This window comes from Drosophila busckii, chromosome 2R (assembly GCF_011750605.1).
Source record: "Drosophila busckii strain San Diego stock center, stock number 13000-0081.31 chromosome 2R, ASM1175060v1, whole genome shotgun sequence".
Taxonomy (NCBI): Eukaryota; Metazoa; Arthropoda; class Insecta; order Diptera; family Drosophilidae; genus Drosophila; species Drosophila busckii.
The window spans coordinates 6556823-6572696 of record NC_046605.1 but is presented as its reverse complement, the minus strand read 5'-3'; the positions used below and the strand labels follow the sequence as shown (position 1 = coordinate 6572696).

General features: G+C 44.3%; 2 protein-coding genes across 2 annotated transcripts; both read right to left on the bottom strand.

Annotated features, from left to right (window-relative positions):
* Window positions 1-744: 744 nt before the first annotated feature.
* Window positions 745-15815, bottom strand: LOC108596825 (protein patched). Its single transcript, XM_017982942.1, has 6 exons — window positions 15570-15815; window positions 4576-5129; window positions 2551-4510; window positions 2283-2490; window positions 1956-2227; window positions 745-1894 (listed from the first exon to the last, which is right to left on the bottom strand). Exons 1-6 carry the CDS (start codon window positions 15696-15698, stop codon window positions 1046-1048), a joined length of 3972 nt encoding a protein of 1323 aa, XP_017838431.1. The 5' UTR covers window positions 15699-15815; the 3' UTR covers window positions 745-1045.
* Window positions 8316-10120, bottom strand: LOC108596826 (pyruvate kinase-like). Its single transcript, XM_017982943.1, has 2 exons — window positions 9975-10120; window positions 8316-9882 (listed from the first exon to the last, which is right to left on the bottom strand). Exons 1-2 carry the CDS (start codon window positions 10082-10084, stop codon window positions 8316-8318), a joined length of 1677 nt encoding a protein of 558 aa, XP_017838432.1. The 5' UTR covers window positions 10085-10120.
* Window positions 15816-15874: the final 59 nt, after the last annotated feature.

Below are 15874 nucleotides of genomic sequence, written 5' to 3'. Positions count from 1 at the left end.
TTTTGTTTGCAGTTATTGTGCAGCACTTAAGCAAATTGGCAAGTTAATAAGTGAAGCACTTAGCAGTAATTGTTTTAAACAATTAAGCTTAAAAACAATTTTATTCAAAACACAACTCAAACTGGCAGCTATTATCCACAATGTTATTGTGCGAGCAGTGTAGCAACGACAAATTGTGTACGTGCGACAGAGATGCATATAACACAATATCGTACGAGAATTATCAACTCGATAGTGGCAAGTGGTGTATCGATAGCGCGGACGATAGTTGCCAGATCGTTTAATTTTGACATGAAAGTTAGCGCGTACAAATTTAAGTTTAAATTGCTAAATTTCAACTGCCAAGTTTCATAAGAAAAACAAAAAGTGTATATTTTGCTTGTACATGGGCGTTTTATTATATATTTATATATAATATTATTTAATCGTTTTGGTTGTAAGTACCTACGGGAGGGATTTCATTTGTCGTTTGTTTAGTAAATTTCTCTCGTTCGTATTTTTATTTTGTTTTAAATTGAGCTTACATTCAAGTTGTAAGTATTTATTAAGCGATACTATTTTGGTTCAAGTCCTTGTGTTTTTTTTTATGTACATATTTAAACTAAATTAAATGCTATAAATTACTAGTGTGGGTTGGTTTAATGCTTGAATCTCGCGTTAGAATATTTATGGTTTTTTTGTATGTGTGTGTGTGTGTGTGTAAATGTAAGTACATAGCGGTGTGTATGTGTTTGTGTGTGTGTGTGTGTGTGGGTGTTTGTAACAATAAATAACTCTATGTATAAAAAATGCCTTAAGCGCTAAATACATACATACAAAGCTGCTAGGCAAGCGCAAAGAGCGTAGCAGCTGTCAAATAGATACTAGACACATATGTATATCTATATATATAAAAGTATATAAACTATATGTGGAAATTAACTAACATGCAACATACACATATACAGTTCCAGGTTACAACTACAGATTACAATTACAGTTAGAGATAGACGCTAATGGCTACAGGAACTAGTGCCAATGGCTAACGATGACGCTGACGCTAACGCTAACTCGTAAAGTTATAGCTGCGCACCGCTCGGCCAGGCGTGACCAGTTCCACCTTGATGTTGGCCGTTGCCGTCACCTTGGTGGTGTTGCTATCCGAGTGCGTGGTCTCCACAGTCACCTCCGGCTGCACAACAATGCTCTGCAGCTCCGGCGCGCCATAGCTCACAGTGGGCGCCGACTGTGCATAAGAGCAGTTTGAGCCGCCCGCTGTGGAGCCGCCGCCGCCGCCATGTGGGCCGTTGCCGCAGTCACGCTCACGCTCGCGTTTTTGATAATTGTTAATGTTGTTCATATAATGTTTGTTCAGATGATTGTGATGATAGCTGGGCGTTGGCGTCGACGGTGCACTCCAGTCGTTGTGCATTTGTATGGACGAATTGCTGGACTTCCAGGACTGCGGCTCCTCCGTTATGGTGGTCAACGATGGATCATTGATATTCATATCCTTGTGGTAATGATGCGCCTTGTGGCAATTGTTGGAGCTCGAATTGCGCGACGAGCCGCGTGAGCCATTCACAATGAACGACTTGTTCGAGCGCTTGCTGCTGCGCATGGGCAAAGGCGAGGGCGTTGAAATGCGATCTGGATGCTCCAGCGGCACCAGTTCCGCCTCCGGTCCCAGCATGCTCAAGATAATGGGAAACACTACCAGACTGTTGACGGCGCCAACGCAAAGCACAACAAGCAGTAGCCAGCAAAAGTGACGCAGAACAAACTCAAACGGTGAGGTGGACAACATGAAGACCGCCATGCCCGAGGTGAACATGCCGTGCACCAAGGGACCCAGCGATAGCTGCATGGCCAAGTGCACGCGCCGCTGCCGATTGCCCACTGAAGTCATAAAGCCCTGCAAGGATTGAAAGATTAGTTGAGCGCTCAATGCAGCAGAGGATTGAGTTTTGACTTACCAAGGATATGTGCACATTGAAGCAGAGCATCATGCCCACGCCCAGTATGAGTATAACCGCTGGAATGGCGGACAATTTGATGCCCAGCAGTGTCATGGCGCCAAATATTTGCGCAAGCGAAGCGAGCACGCTGATGATGACCAGCACAGCAGCCCAGACGGACAGCAGCAGCAGCGAAACCAACACCAGAGCAGCCAACAAGGCGCAGGCGAGTATAAGCGCCAGCGAGGAGCGCAGTGTCATGTACTGTTCCCAAAAGATAAACGGAATGCCTAAAAGAAAACAAAGATTAGCTGAGTTTATGCGAAAACTGCTCAGTTGACTTACCGGAAGGATAATTGGGCAGCCCAAAGCCCTCGAATTTGACACTCAAATCGCGTATGTGACCAATGAGCGTCTTAATCTCCGACGTGTCTGTGAGTCCATGCAAATAGAAAGGCATTTGCGCATAGACAAGCGGCAGGCTCTTGGGTATTTTCAAATCGTACTCGGTGGGCGTGTGATAATACTGACGTGGCTCCGGATACAGTTTGCCCTGGTAAGCAAAGAAGGTAAAGTAAGTAAAGCTATAAAATGTAAAAGCTGTGATTATTACCTGTGAGGCGCCATAGGCGAATACATCATTGGTGGCCCAGGCGGAGAGATAATTGTAAAAGGCTTTGGGATTTATGATGCCCTCTTTGTCTACAAGACGCACATTGCCCACTTGACTCTTATCCACCGGATTGTCCACATAGCCTGTTTGCACTATAAGCTTAAAGGCGAGTATAGCATCGCTGCTGGCATTGGGATGCCAAGTTTCCGTATTGAGGCGACCCTCGGCAAACTCCTGATCAAACACACGCTGCAAATTGCTTAGCCAATCTCTGAACAGCAGCAGCCAAAAGTCGGGCAGTCCACCATTATCGTTCTTGATGACATGCGGCACACGCACGAAGGCTTCATGATAATCCCGCAGCAGTTGCTGCTGCGTGGGATACTCAAAGTTGCCCTGGGTAACCGCATACATGCTATAGAAGCCAAAGAGACGCGACTGCGCAGCCAGAAACTTGTGCTCGCTGCTGTGCTTGGGCACCAGATCTATAATGTCCAGACCATCCTGCAGCGACTTGGCGGCGTACAAACTAAAGATGAGCGCGCCTAGGAAACCCATGACCACCAGAAACTTTACCCAGCTGCGCATTAGGAAAGGCGTATAGTATTTGTAGGCAAAGCTGGAGAGCGAGAATGCAGGCAGTGAGCTGACGCCGCTCTTGGAAGCTTGTGCTGCCAGCAGCGGATTCTGCGCTGGCTGTTGCTGCTGCTGCTGTTGTTGTTGCTGTTGCTGCTGCTGTGCAGCGCGATTGTTGTTGCAGTTCTTAATGTGACGGCCGCCGCGATTGTTGTTGTTGTTCATGCTGAGCTGTGGCTGCACTTTGGGGCGCTCCTTCCACACCGGAAAGCAGCAGCAGAATATATCAGCGCGTCCTGCAGTGCGACGACGCAAGTCCAGCGAAATCATAGCGGGAAATACTAGTAGAGCTGCTGCCAGATTGAAGCACATGACAATGGCGGCTTGCAGGCAAAAAACTTTGAGAGCAGGCACAGGTATAAAGACGGCGGCAAAGAAAGAGCCAGCGGTGCTGCAAGCGCTGAAAAGTATGCTAGGGCCAACTTTCTTGAGTATCAACTTGGTTTGCTCCTTGCGATTGCTCTCCGCATAGGCAGCTGTAAGCATAAAAATGTGATCCACACCCAAACCAAGTGCTAGAAACGGCACCACCTGCGTGCTGGCAGCATTGAACACAATGCCCAGCAGCGCGCAAAGACCCAAACCCGCCGCAGTGCTGAAACACATGAGCAGCACTCCCGCCACGCCCACACTGCTTTGCCCACGCACCGGATCGCGCCAACGCAGCAGCGTGCAAAACGCATAGAGCACAATGGCGGCCACGCCTATGACTATGCTCAGTGCGCTGGGATGCGAGAACTTGGCCAATATGTCGTCCAGCGTGGCCGAGCTAAACACATAGATGTCATAGTTGTTCGCAATGCGCGATTGCTTGCGCAGCAGCTGCTCCACCTCGCGCGAAAAGTTGCGCTGCCAAGCGTTGAGCACCTCGGCTGCCTTCTCCTGCGACCAGCCAATGTGATGCACCTTGTAGTTCTCCTGCCACTGATCGTACATTTCCTTCTCCGTCATTAGCTGCACCACCGTCTGCAGCGCCTTGGCCTTCTTCAAATGTCCGCTGCGATTGCGCTGCGCACCACCCACAATCAGCTGCTCCGGCCAGTGCATATACTTGGGCGCATAGCCATAGCAGCCGCCGCTCAATATGGCGCCCACATCCGGCGGCTGTGAGCTGTTCTTATTCGGCGCCGTTTGCGGGCAATGCGGATGCTGCGGATTCAAACAAGGCTTCTCCATATAGCCACTGCCTATAGCCGCGCGCTTCATATACTGCTCCACGGTATCAAAGTCGAAGCTAATCTTCTGGTCCGACATTTGTTGCTTCATGAACTGCATCACAGCCGATGGATTCAGGGTGCTCCACACCAAGCGATTGTTCAAGCCACTGCAAGGAGAGAAAAAAAATATTTTATATAAGCTGAGCAATTGGATGCACGTTTGGCTACTTACGGTATGAACACCGGCGTCTCGGGTCCCAGCAGCTGACTGCCCTCCCAGAAGCAATCCAGCGGCGTTATAATGGAGCAAGGTATTAAATGCTTCAGTATCTGCTCTATATAGTAGGTGCCTTCGAATGTGGGCGTGGTGGGTGAATTGCACATGTCCCGCAAGCCCCATTCCGTGTCGTACATGTGCACCTTGACCGCCGTCGCCTTGACCAGCACCTCCAGATGCGACAGCAGCGCCTGTGGATGCAATACCGATGCATTTGGATCGTGCGCCGTCTGTATGATCAGCTGATGCGTTGAGGATTCATCCTCGCCTATGGTTTTTTGCGTATACGCCAGCTCAGACTCCAAGCGGCCGCCCTCCTGTATCCACAGCTGATGCACCTTCGAGTGTATTTGGGCGCTCTTGAGGCCCACGCAAAAGGTGCTCAGCACCAAGATGGCCACGAAGAGCACCTTGCCTGCATGCTTCTGCACCGAGCTGCCAAGTTGTTCGAGGTGGGATTGGAATACTGAACGCAGATAGATTGCTGTGCGGCTGCCACGCGCCTTGCCCTAAAAATCAAAAGAGAGCGAGACAGCATGAGTTAGTGTTATTTGTTTAGCGTTAACTATTTGTATTGTTGTTGTTTTGCTTGTGTTGCCATTGCCATAAATAACGCATTAAAATTATAACGAAACAGCGTGTGGCCCCAACCACAGCTATATAATTTATATATGTTTTTTTTTTCGTTGCTCTCCGCCGCATCATCATCATCAGCAGCGGCAGCAACCCCAAACGCAGCAGCAGGCCCAGCCTACAAAAAACAAAACGCCGACGACGACGCCAGCGTTAGTCGCCGCCGCCGCCGCCGACGTCGCCAACATATAATCGTCTGCTGCTTGGGCAATTGGGACTGGGACTGGCCAGGGCCACACCAAAAGCTTGAAAAGCTGCAGGCTGCGATTAGGCCTTTCTCATCTCTGGCTGCTGCTGCTGCCGCTGCTCCATGTAGAAAATTGAGCTGCAAATAATGAGCTGTGCGCGCTAACGTCTCAATCGAACTTGTAAACCAAACAGTCAATGCACAGTGTGGGCAAAAACAATTTAAAGCCTGCTATAAAATTTCTACTCGAAGTTTCTGCCATCACACACTTTGTACAACTGTGCGGCGGCGCACCCAGTGCCCAGGCGCAACAGCAAAAGGCAGAGACAGAAAGAGAGAGAGACGCAGCAACATTCCAAACAGCGCTGGAAGCGTCTCGAGCTTTGGCTTGTTTTTTTTTCTTCTTCTTTTTGTATTTCTCTTTGCGTTGTTGTTTTTGCTGTTAAAAGTCTTGTGTGGTAAACTGCTTTTGCTTTTATCGCTTTTCACAGATTTTCCGCCAGTGAAATGGGTTTATACAAAAGCGTTAGAGGATCAAGTCGACTTGAGTTGAGTTTTATTTCAGTTTTTTGTTTCTTTGCCCACGCAGCAGCAGCAGCAGCAGCAACAGCTACAATTGTTGGTTTAGTCAAAAGCGCAAAACTGAAAAATGACTTAAGTGGCATTGGCTACAAAGAAGACGTCTTTATTGTTGGGCCAGGCACTTTATGACTACCGTTAAGAGCGTGAGGGTGAGGGCGTCCAATCGTGCGGGAGTCAGCTATACAAAAGCTAACCTGCGCCTAATGACTCTCCCGCTCTTACACACTGTAATTCGCTTTTTGTGGGTGCGCCAACGACTTACGCATTTATAAAAAGGGCCGCAATTAAGAGAGCGCAGCTAAAGAGCGCAGCTGCGCTTCCTGTGCTAGTTTATTAATGCAGTCAACGTTGTGTCATTTCCGCAAACCTAAAACTCTTTGGCATTAGCTTTGTCGCTCTTAATTAAGTCATTCGTGCTTACGTTGACTGCGCTGCAGCAGCAGCAGCGTGTAATAGTCGGCTTGTCTCTTTTAAGCTGCCGTCGCGCTGCTGCTGCGCTGCATGTGGTGGTGGTGACTGCGACTGCGACTGCATTGGCAATGTTCGTGGAATTTTTTTCATAATTTTTCGTATGTGCGACGACTCAAAGAATTTTTCTTTCCCCTGTGGTTATTGTTGTTGTTGTTTTAGTGCACAACCTAAACAAAAGATGCACAAAATTCCAGGAATTGTTTGTAGCGAACGCAACAATGTTGTAATGCCGCAGGTTGTAGTTGCAGCAGCTTGCACTAAAAATAAACTTAATCTAGATTTTGGCAGCGGCCAGTGCAGCTCAAACTGTATACATTAGATTGAGCCATCAACACAGCAGCGGCGGCGGCGGCAACTTCTGTTAACGCTTGTCAGCCAGCGACAGACTCCCTGCCAGGGCACGGGCACGCCTCCGGTCCCCGCCCCGTCAGCTCTCTCTCTCTCTCTTTAACTAGTTTGCCAAATGTTGCCTGACTCTATGTGACATACCATCAATCTTGAGGCACGTTGTTGTTGTTGTTGTTGTTGCTGTTGCATGCTCACCCGCAGCTGCCGTGAGGAAATGTCACAAATTGATTTATGGCCGCTGCTCAGCTTGCCTTTCATGCTTGTCTTCTTCTTATGGCTGCTCTGACTAAAGCAGAAAATTCTCTCTGCCTCTCTCTCTGTCTCTCTCTCTGTGTGCTGCATTTTCTTTGTAAGCGCAACAACTTCATTAGAAATGCACATTTTTGGTCCTAATCCTCTGCTGCTGCCTGTGCCTAATCCCCAGGCGCATGCAGTTTTAGCAGCACTGTAACAAATGCTAAAGCGAGACAACAATAGTTTGCTGCTTGACATTGACAGCAGGTGCAGCTAAATACAAAATGCATTTGAAATACATTTTAAGACAACAAACTTAATTTTTGAAAGAAATCAACTTTCAACTTGAGCGCCCCATTAGCGCACTAATCAATCAAAAAGTTTGACACAAGACTCCCCCCTGGGGGGAGCAGCAACCCATAGACTACTTAATTACACGCTGCATTATAGACAAAGCATTAAACAACTTTTCCAATCAATAAATAACTATTAAAAGTTTAAATCAGCAGGCAAAACCGACTAGCAAATACACTTTGCATACAAACAAATGACAAAACGAATTTGCTTAAATAAATAACGCTTGAAAAAAAAATTTACATGGCAAACCCGACTAGCAAATACACTTTGTATAGCCAAAAGCAAATTTGTTAACAAATAACTAATAAAAGTTGAACTTACAAGGCTAAACTGACTAGCAAATACACTTTGCATACAAAAAAAAGACAAAATCAATTTTATTTATATGCAGCAATAACAAACCCGACTTGCAAGCACACTTTGTATATTCACAGCCAATTTTGTGAACAACTCAATGACAACCACTGCATAAATTACTAATAAAACTTGAATTTACAAAGCGTAACCGACTAGCCAATACACTTTGCCCAACCCAATTTGGTTAACAACTAAACAACACGCCATAAAACTTGTATATTGGAAGTCCAGTTATAGTTATGCCGCAATAAAAAAATAAATAAATACATACATATTTAGTATGCAAAATAATTTGTTAGCATAAATCGCAGCCCAATAGACAAAAGCGACGTGCCGGACCACCCGGCGGATGCATAATAAACGCATAAATATTGTATAATTCAGTACTTAGCAGAGTAAATGGGCAGAGACCCAGAGCCAAAGCCTTATTTGATCGATTTATGTGCAGCGCGTTTTCTAAAGTGAACAAAGCTTGAGCTTAAGTAGATCAACAAAGGGAAATATGTAAAAAAAATTTTAATACAGTTTAGTTAACTTGATAAAAATGCATAGAATTAATGCCAGCTCGCTTGTTTTTGCCACCGGTGACGATAATGACAGGATCTCCTTTTTGCACAAAGCCACGTTGCTTGGCTATGTTCAAGGCCAGGCTAATGCGCTGCTTAATGCTTTCGAGCCAAGTTAGTTTGCCAGTTTGTTTGGCTGCAATGTTAATTGGTATAACGCCACGATAGAGACGCGTCTGGCGCGCAACTCGTGCGTTCTGCTCAATGACGCTAATGATGGGACAGCGAGGACGAAAACGCGCTAGCGTAGCAGCCGATCGGCCAGTTTTGGTAAGCACTATAATAGCTTTAGCTTGGCATTGTATGGCGGCATGCACGGCGGCCACAATAAGCGACTGCTCGTAGTCGCGACTCTCGCTGGCCGAGATGTTAACCAAATCTTGAAAGCAACGCTCATGCCAAATGGCAGACTCCGCCTCCTGACACACTTTGGACATAACCGAAATGCACTGCAAGGGATAATCACCCATGGCAGTTTCACCCGAGAGCATGACGCAATCGCTGCCATCGAGCACTGCATTGGCCACATCCGAGAGTTCAGCGCGTGTGGCACGCGGTTTCCTAATCATTGACTCCAGCATTTGTGTGGCACATATAACGGGCTTGCCCACTTTGTTGCAAAGCGCAATCATTGACTTTTGCGCTAGAAATACCTTCTCTGCGGGTATTTCTATGCCCAGATCTCCACGTGCTACCATAATGCCATCGGCGGCGTCTATAATCTGCTTTATATGCTGCATGCCTTGATGATTTTCAATCTTGGCTATCACTTTGATATGCTTGCCCTGCTCGCCGAGTATGCAGCGTATTTCTTCTATGCTCGCCGCATCGCGTATAAAGCTGGCAAAGACTATGTCCAGCTGCTGCTGCACAGCAAACTGCAAATCGCATTTATCCTTTTCACTTACAGCAGGCAAATCCACATTAACATTGGGCAAATTAACGCCTTTGCTTGAGCCCAGCTTGCCGCCATTTTCCACTTCGCATATTAACTGCTCCGCCTCGGCAGACTTGACTATCAAAGATATGAGCCCATCGTCCAAATAAACGCGATCATTTGGCTTTAACACTTTGGTTATGTTCTTGTAATCCACATAGACTTGGTCAGCTGTGCCCTCTGCCTGCAGCTCCTGCTTGGTGCTTAGCGTAAACTTTGCGCCTGTTGCCAGCTCCACTGCAGCTGTGGCGCTGCCTTTAATCAAACCCGTGCGTATTTCCGGACCTTTAGTATCCAGCGCTATAGCTACATTATGCTCATAGCCCATGCACTTGGAGTACTGCGCCATTGCTTGGCGCACATTGGCCACAGTCTCGCCATGATATTCATGCGTGCCGTGCGAGAAATTCAGCCGCGCTATGTCCATGCCCGTGTCCAACATTTTGAGCAGCATTTCCACGCTACGCGACGCGGGTCCTATGGTGCATATAATGCCAGTGAGGCGTCTAAATGCCGGCTTGGCATTATACCTTATCAAGCAGGCGTGCTCCAGCTGGCTTTGAGCCTTCACAAAACGCTTGTCGCTGTCGCTGAGGGCAAAGGTTTATAAAGTTTATACGCTTTGTTTTTTGGCTATAAACATTTGGCATTGCTACGCAAATAGACTTCGCTATGAACTCACGCAAGCTTTCCCATGTTTCTCACGTATAGGTGTGCCATAAAACTTGTAGATCCCATTAAACTTATATGCCACATGTGAACATTTTGGCATACCAAATGTCGCCTCAACATGCAGCCTTATATATATGTCTATATATATATATATATATATTTGTTTATTATGCTTTGCTACACATTTGAAATTTAAAATTTATTTTACTACAGTAAATGTCAAGAAACGAATTTTTTGAAAATAAATTTTAAATATCAGCAGCGCTTGAAATCTTTTTTTAGTTGCACAGTGTGTCAAAAGCAGCAAACGCATATTATGCGCTTTGCACCACTGTGCGCAGCTATTGAAAATTTTCTCTTATTGCGCTACGCCCGCATAAAAAGCTTTGCATGTGTGTGTGTGACCACACACGCATTTAGTGCTCACACTGTAGCCGTGTGGCGGGGGCAGGTGATACGACCTAGGCCAAAAGCAATTAAAATGAAGTAAATGTGCTCGATGACGATGCATGCAAATTATTATTTGCCGGCAATTTATGGCGCCCCTAAAACGTGACCAGCAAACATTTACATATAATTTAATGTCTGTTGCAAATAAAACTTGCTCTGCGAACTCTTCGTTAAACAGGCAACATGTTGAAGGTCAGTTTGTTGGCCAACTGCTTACCGTTAGTTGCGACAACAAGCAGCAACAGGTGCAAAGTACAAGGAGCAAGGCATAAAGCAAAAGCTGGCAGCTTGTCTCGGCTCTAAGTTTAGTTTTAAATATAGTTTCCAAGCAGCTTGAACATTTTCAACCTGTGCTGCCAAAAAAAAAAAAAACAAAAGCAACGACGAGCAATTTAATTTCTTTATTATTTTCATACGAAACACGGGCAGAGACACGGCACACACACATGCGCACTCAGGTAGTCAAGGCGGCCACGTCGCTCATTCTCATTCACATGCACACACAGGTACACACGCACCGAAAACTCAAAGAGAGCGCTATAGCAAGAGAGAGTGAGAGCGTAAGAGCGAGAGCGCAAGCGAGGGCAAGGGCTTAAGCTGAGAGTCCGTTGTGTTGTCTGCGCTGTCCGTTAACTGCTTTTTCAGTGAATTCCGTGATTATTGCTTGAATGTTTCTTTCCGGTAACGCTGCGCGCTCTCTTTCGCTCTTAAGCCGCGCTCTGCGCGATGCGCTCAGTTTCGTATTGCTATTGCTATCTCGCTTACATTTTTAGCCCAATGTCACTGCTTCAGCTGCTTTTACTTCGTAGCTCGTCTCTTGTTGTTGTTGTTTTTGCTTTTATCTGTTGCTCTTGCTGGGACAGCGAGACAGACGAAACGGACGGTCGGTCGGTCGGGCCAGTTCGCTTGCTGTGTGTGGTCAAGTTAATGTCTTCATAATTCTTTTGATTTTTTTTACGTCTTACGTTCGTATGTTGCTGTTGTTGTTGCTTTTGTTGTTGTTGTCGTAGTCGGGGCCAGGGCACGCTGATGAAGACAATAACAGTTTTATGTGCAGCCGGCAACGTCTCAACTAAAGGTAGACTCTAAAGTTAGGGCCTGGCTCTGGCTCTGGTCGCTGTCTGAGTCTCTTGCCTTGCTTGACGACTCGTACTCGCCGCCGTTGCCGTTGCCGTTGCCTAATGAAGCTGAGTGAAAAACACATTTCGTCTTGCCAACAACAAAAAAACAGTTTCAGTTGCCCCCCAGCTCCCGCTCTGTTGTTGGTGAGGCCTAAAAATTGAGCTGTCAATTGTTTTTTTTCTCTGCTTATTTTTTTGGGGCATTATGTGGGTGTCATGTGTGCGGCACATATGTGGGGCACTGACTTTTGCTTGTTTTATTTTTAGTTTTAATTGAAGCTGCTGCACTAAGCGAATTTTAAGAAATGCAGGTCTTAGTTACTTCATTTATTTTAATAAATCTTGTCAGATTTTCGTTGCGCTGTTAGTTTTGTTACTGTCTGTTAGCTTTACATTATGCTAATAAGATAACAGTTGATAAGATCTACGGGCGACAGGTGTAAGCCATGGCACATAAATCATTGTCACACTTTTTGTTACAAATATTTATGTATCTGCGCTTTGGACCACCAGCAGTTAGATAATAACAAATCATATCAAAACAATTTTGAACACAAATTTATGAACGCAGCCGCATTAAATTCTCTGCCTAAAGCAAACAACGATCAAGATCAAAGGGGGGCGCGCGCGTTTCAAGTGGCTAGAGCGAGATAGCTGCTGGACTAATCCTTAAGCAAACACACGTTTCTCGAGTTCTCGAGGAGTGCCATACCTGCATAAATTGCGGACGCCAAGGGCTCAACCCCAAACGTGGCTTCCGAGAAAGACCAAAGAGATTTCAGTTCGTCTGTCTGTCTGAGATAAACGTGGTGGCGATGAAGATATCTCACGCCTACAAGTATTTCCGGCTTACAGCGACTAACGTAGAGGGTTGCAAAAGGGAAGTGCTCAGTGTACTGCTAACAAGTTAACTGTAATTTGACATGCTGTGAATGTTTGAGGCGTATGTTTGCTTCTAAGAACAGAGAATGAGAGAGAGAGAGTTGTCTAAAAATTTGTTTTGTATCTTACGGTTTGACTTTTGCCGCAACTAAAAGGGGTGCATAATAATAGAAGAAGAGCTTAAGAAGTACCAAGAAATTTTGTAGGTGTTCAAGTAGGCGTTGACAGTTGAGCCAAAGTGTAATTTGATGCCTAGTGCATAAAAGAGAGAAAGGTATAACTTACAGCCACAATTTGATCATAGAACATAAAAGAGAGAAAGGTATATTTTAAAGATATAAATTTATTCCAAACTGATCATAGAGATGAAAGAGAGTTACATAGATAACTTATTTCAAATTGATTATAACTGATCAAAGAACATAAAAGAGTGAAAAGCATAACTTAAAGATATGAAGATATTCCAAACAGATCATAGTACATAAAAGAGAGATACATTCTTTTTGGAATATCTTACAGCTACAAAAATATTTCAAACTGATCGAGAGCAGTTAAAAGAGAGTTGTGTAGTAACTTTAAATATTTTCATTTCTTATCCTTCATTGCATTTAATTTTCTTCATTTTATTTTTTATATTTTCTGTAATTTTACTGTGTAAATTGTTTGCATATGCAAAAGATTTTTGCTCACTTCACTTCAAAGTTAAGTAAACTAAAACTTTGTTTGACATTTGTATTTGTATTTGTTGTTTACATAGTTTATTACGATGCAGATGCTTATTGTCGATTTCAGGGTTTATGCTACTGGTTTTCGAATTTTGGCCAAGACAATTTTTTTTCTGCTTCTTCTTCTGCGTCTTTGCTGTTGTTTTGAGTAATGTTTGCCCGCCACACACAAATATTTGCTTTTCATGTGCTGTTGTGAAAAGAGCGCGGCGAGGCGGCGGCATGACTAAACAACATTTTGTTTTTGTTGCTCAGCCAGCCGACAACAACAACAACAACTTATGCTGGCCACACATAAACAACAACAACAGCAACGAAAACTTCTTCAAAATGCCGCCAATGTTTCTCAACTTCCTGTGCCGAGTGGTTTTTGTGTATGCCTTACAATTGGCATAGCTCGATGAGCGTTTGAGTTGGGGGGAGCGGGGAGAGTGAGCAGTCGAACGGTTTCATTCATGAATTTATGTATATGTATCTTATAGATACAAATATACAAGCTCGCTGCTTGCTTGTCGTACATGGCCTGCATCCATAGTGCGGCATTGCCATAAATATAAATAAATGCGCCCAAGCAACAAACCCCAAAAATAAGTCAAGACTAAGCAGACTTCGAAAGCTGCTGCCAAATTTACGCTACAATACAATATTATATTATTATAATCATTTATTAATTATGAAAAATGCTTATTTATTTATATTAAAATTTATTTTATTTTTGTGTAGCGCATTCAAAGTGCTTATAGCCCAAACTTTTAGCGCAATTATTATGTTTATCGCTACAATAACAGCAAAAGCTGTTGGGGATTCATTTCGCATTCAACTCATTCATGAAAACGTCACCACCCATTGGGACCTCCCAGCTAGCGCTAAAAAATTTCATTTTTTTTTCCTTTTCTTTATTTATTATATGCGCCAAGCGTGTTTGTTTGGCATACAAAAAAAAATATTAATAATAATAAATATAACGTGGTGAGCGAATTTGCATAGACTGCCCAAATGAGCGTGTAAATGGCAACAAACGAATTTTGTTGTTGTTGTCTGTCGTTTCGTTGTGTGTTCGTTAGACAATTTTAATGTCTTAATATATTTCGTTAAATTGAGTCATTAAAATAAATCGCCTCGATGACGATGACGGCGCCGTCACGAGCAAAAGGCCAAAACAACAGACAAAAAGCAACAGTAACAACAACAGCAACAACAACAACAAGGCACGATCAAGTCGACCACACCTCAGTTGCTGCTGCAGCCCCAGAGTCTCTACAGCGTCTCCCAAACCAAGCAACGATCGATCGATCCGTTTGCTTGCCACAAATTTTCGATAAATTGAATGCAAGGCAACGTTACAACAGCAACAAAAACAACTGCGCGAGTCTTTTCGAGAAATAATTGAGATGCAAGAGAAAAGCAAGCAATGCTGGCTGGCTGGCTGGCTGCCTGTCTTACAGTTTGACAGTCACTTTGTCTGGCAGCGCAGTCAAAGTCAAAGTTGTAAGAGCAGCAAAAAAGCGCGTGCGTCAGTGAAATGTTTTTTTTTTCGTCTTTTTTCTCCTTTTTTGTGAAGACCACCCGCATGCTCATCACATGCACACACACACATGCATAGCAAGACGAACAATGCTTTTGGCATAAGAGCAAGTAATGTTAAACTGCTCACAACGCAGCTCGAATACTCTGTCTTATACGCGAGCTCTTATAAAACTCTTTTTGAACTTTACTTATATTTGCTATCTTATATTTGTCTATGGCAAACGCCAAGTGCAAGCAGCGCAGCTTTACTTTTATCAAAGAGCATATCAAAGAGCTTGACGTTGCTCCTTGCAACCTTTCAGTTTGCTTTAGCTTGCTGTTGTTGCTTTTTTGTTTTGTTTAGTGTTTTTTTTTTCTTTTTTTTTTTGTGGTCAAGCAAACGAGGCAAGCGCATACAGTAGCAATGGCACAAATAATGAAGTTGTTGTCTGTGGCAAACTGAGATCAAGTTTTTTGTTGTTGTTAAAGCGAAGCAGCAGCAAAAATATTTTGAAACTTTTGTTTTTAAAAATTTGCATGTTGTTTATTTCGCTGTATATGCAATTTATAACTTTTTAAACAAGCCTAGTGCTGTAATTAATAAAAACGCGCCAGCAACAAATCGACTGTGATTTTTTTTTGTTAAGCTGCGCAAACAAAACAACTCTATTAAAGCAAATTGAGTACGAAAAAAAAACCAAAATCGAAATAAAAACGAAACGAAATAAACGTGCAAAGACAAAGAGCGGGCGTTAAAAAACGGCAAGATATCGGCAATAAAATTTATTGAGAACTGTCCCAACGGCTTAATGACTTCATTAAGCAAAGCCTAGCCTAGCGCAAGTTTGAGAGCGATTGTCTGTGTCTGTGTCTGTGTCTCTTATGCATATTCTTTTGTTTTGGCCAGTGCTGGCCACTTACCTTATCAATTTGATCGAGCGCCACTTGAGCGTCCACCCAGCTGGTACGTATGTACAAATCCGAGAATAATTTCTCATCCACAACATCGCCATGTGTGTCCGGAACGCGCGGCAGGCTATCTCTATCCATTTTATTTTGTATTTGTTGTTGTTGTTGTATTCTGTGTGTGTGTGTGTGTGTGTGTGGGAGAGTATCTGTGCTCTGTTAACTCTCTGCTCGCTAGCACGCTCGCGCTCTTTCTCTCTCTCTCTCTCGCTTCTTTCTCTGTATGCTGTATGGCGTGTGTGTGTGTGTCTTGTTTATTT

Excerpts from the sequence above, each read along its gene's own strand:
- LOC108596826 (XM_017982943.1), bottom strand. The coding sequence starts at position 10,084 with ATGTTGAGGCGACATTTGGTATGCCAAAATGTTCACATGTGGCATATA. Across the intron at positions 9,883-9,974 it reads AGAAACATGGGAAAGCTTGC|CGACAGCGACAAGCGTTTTG; the intron begins GTGAGTTCATAG and ends CTTTGCCCTCAG.
- LOC108596825 (XM_017982942.1), bottom strand. The coding sequence starts at position 15,698 with ATGGATAGAGATAGCCTGCCGCGCGTTCCGGACACACATGGCGATGTT. Across the intron at positions 2,228-2,282 it reads GCTGCCCAATTATCCTTCCG|GCATTCCGTTTATCTTTTGG; the intron begins GTAAGTCAACTG and ends GTTTTCTTTTAG. Across the intron at positions 1,895-1,955 it reads TCAATGTGCACATATCCTTG|GGCTTTATGACTTCAGTGGG; the intron begins GTAAGTCAAAAC and ends CAATCCTTGCAG.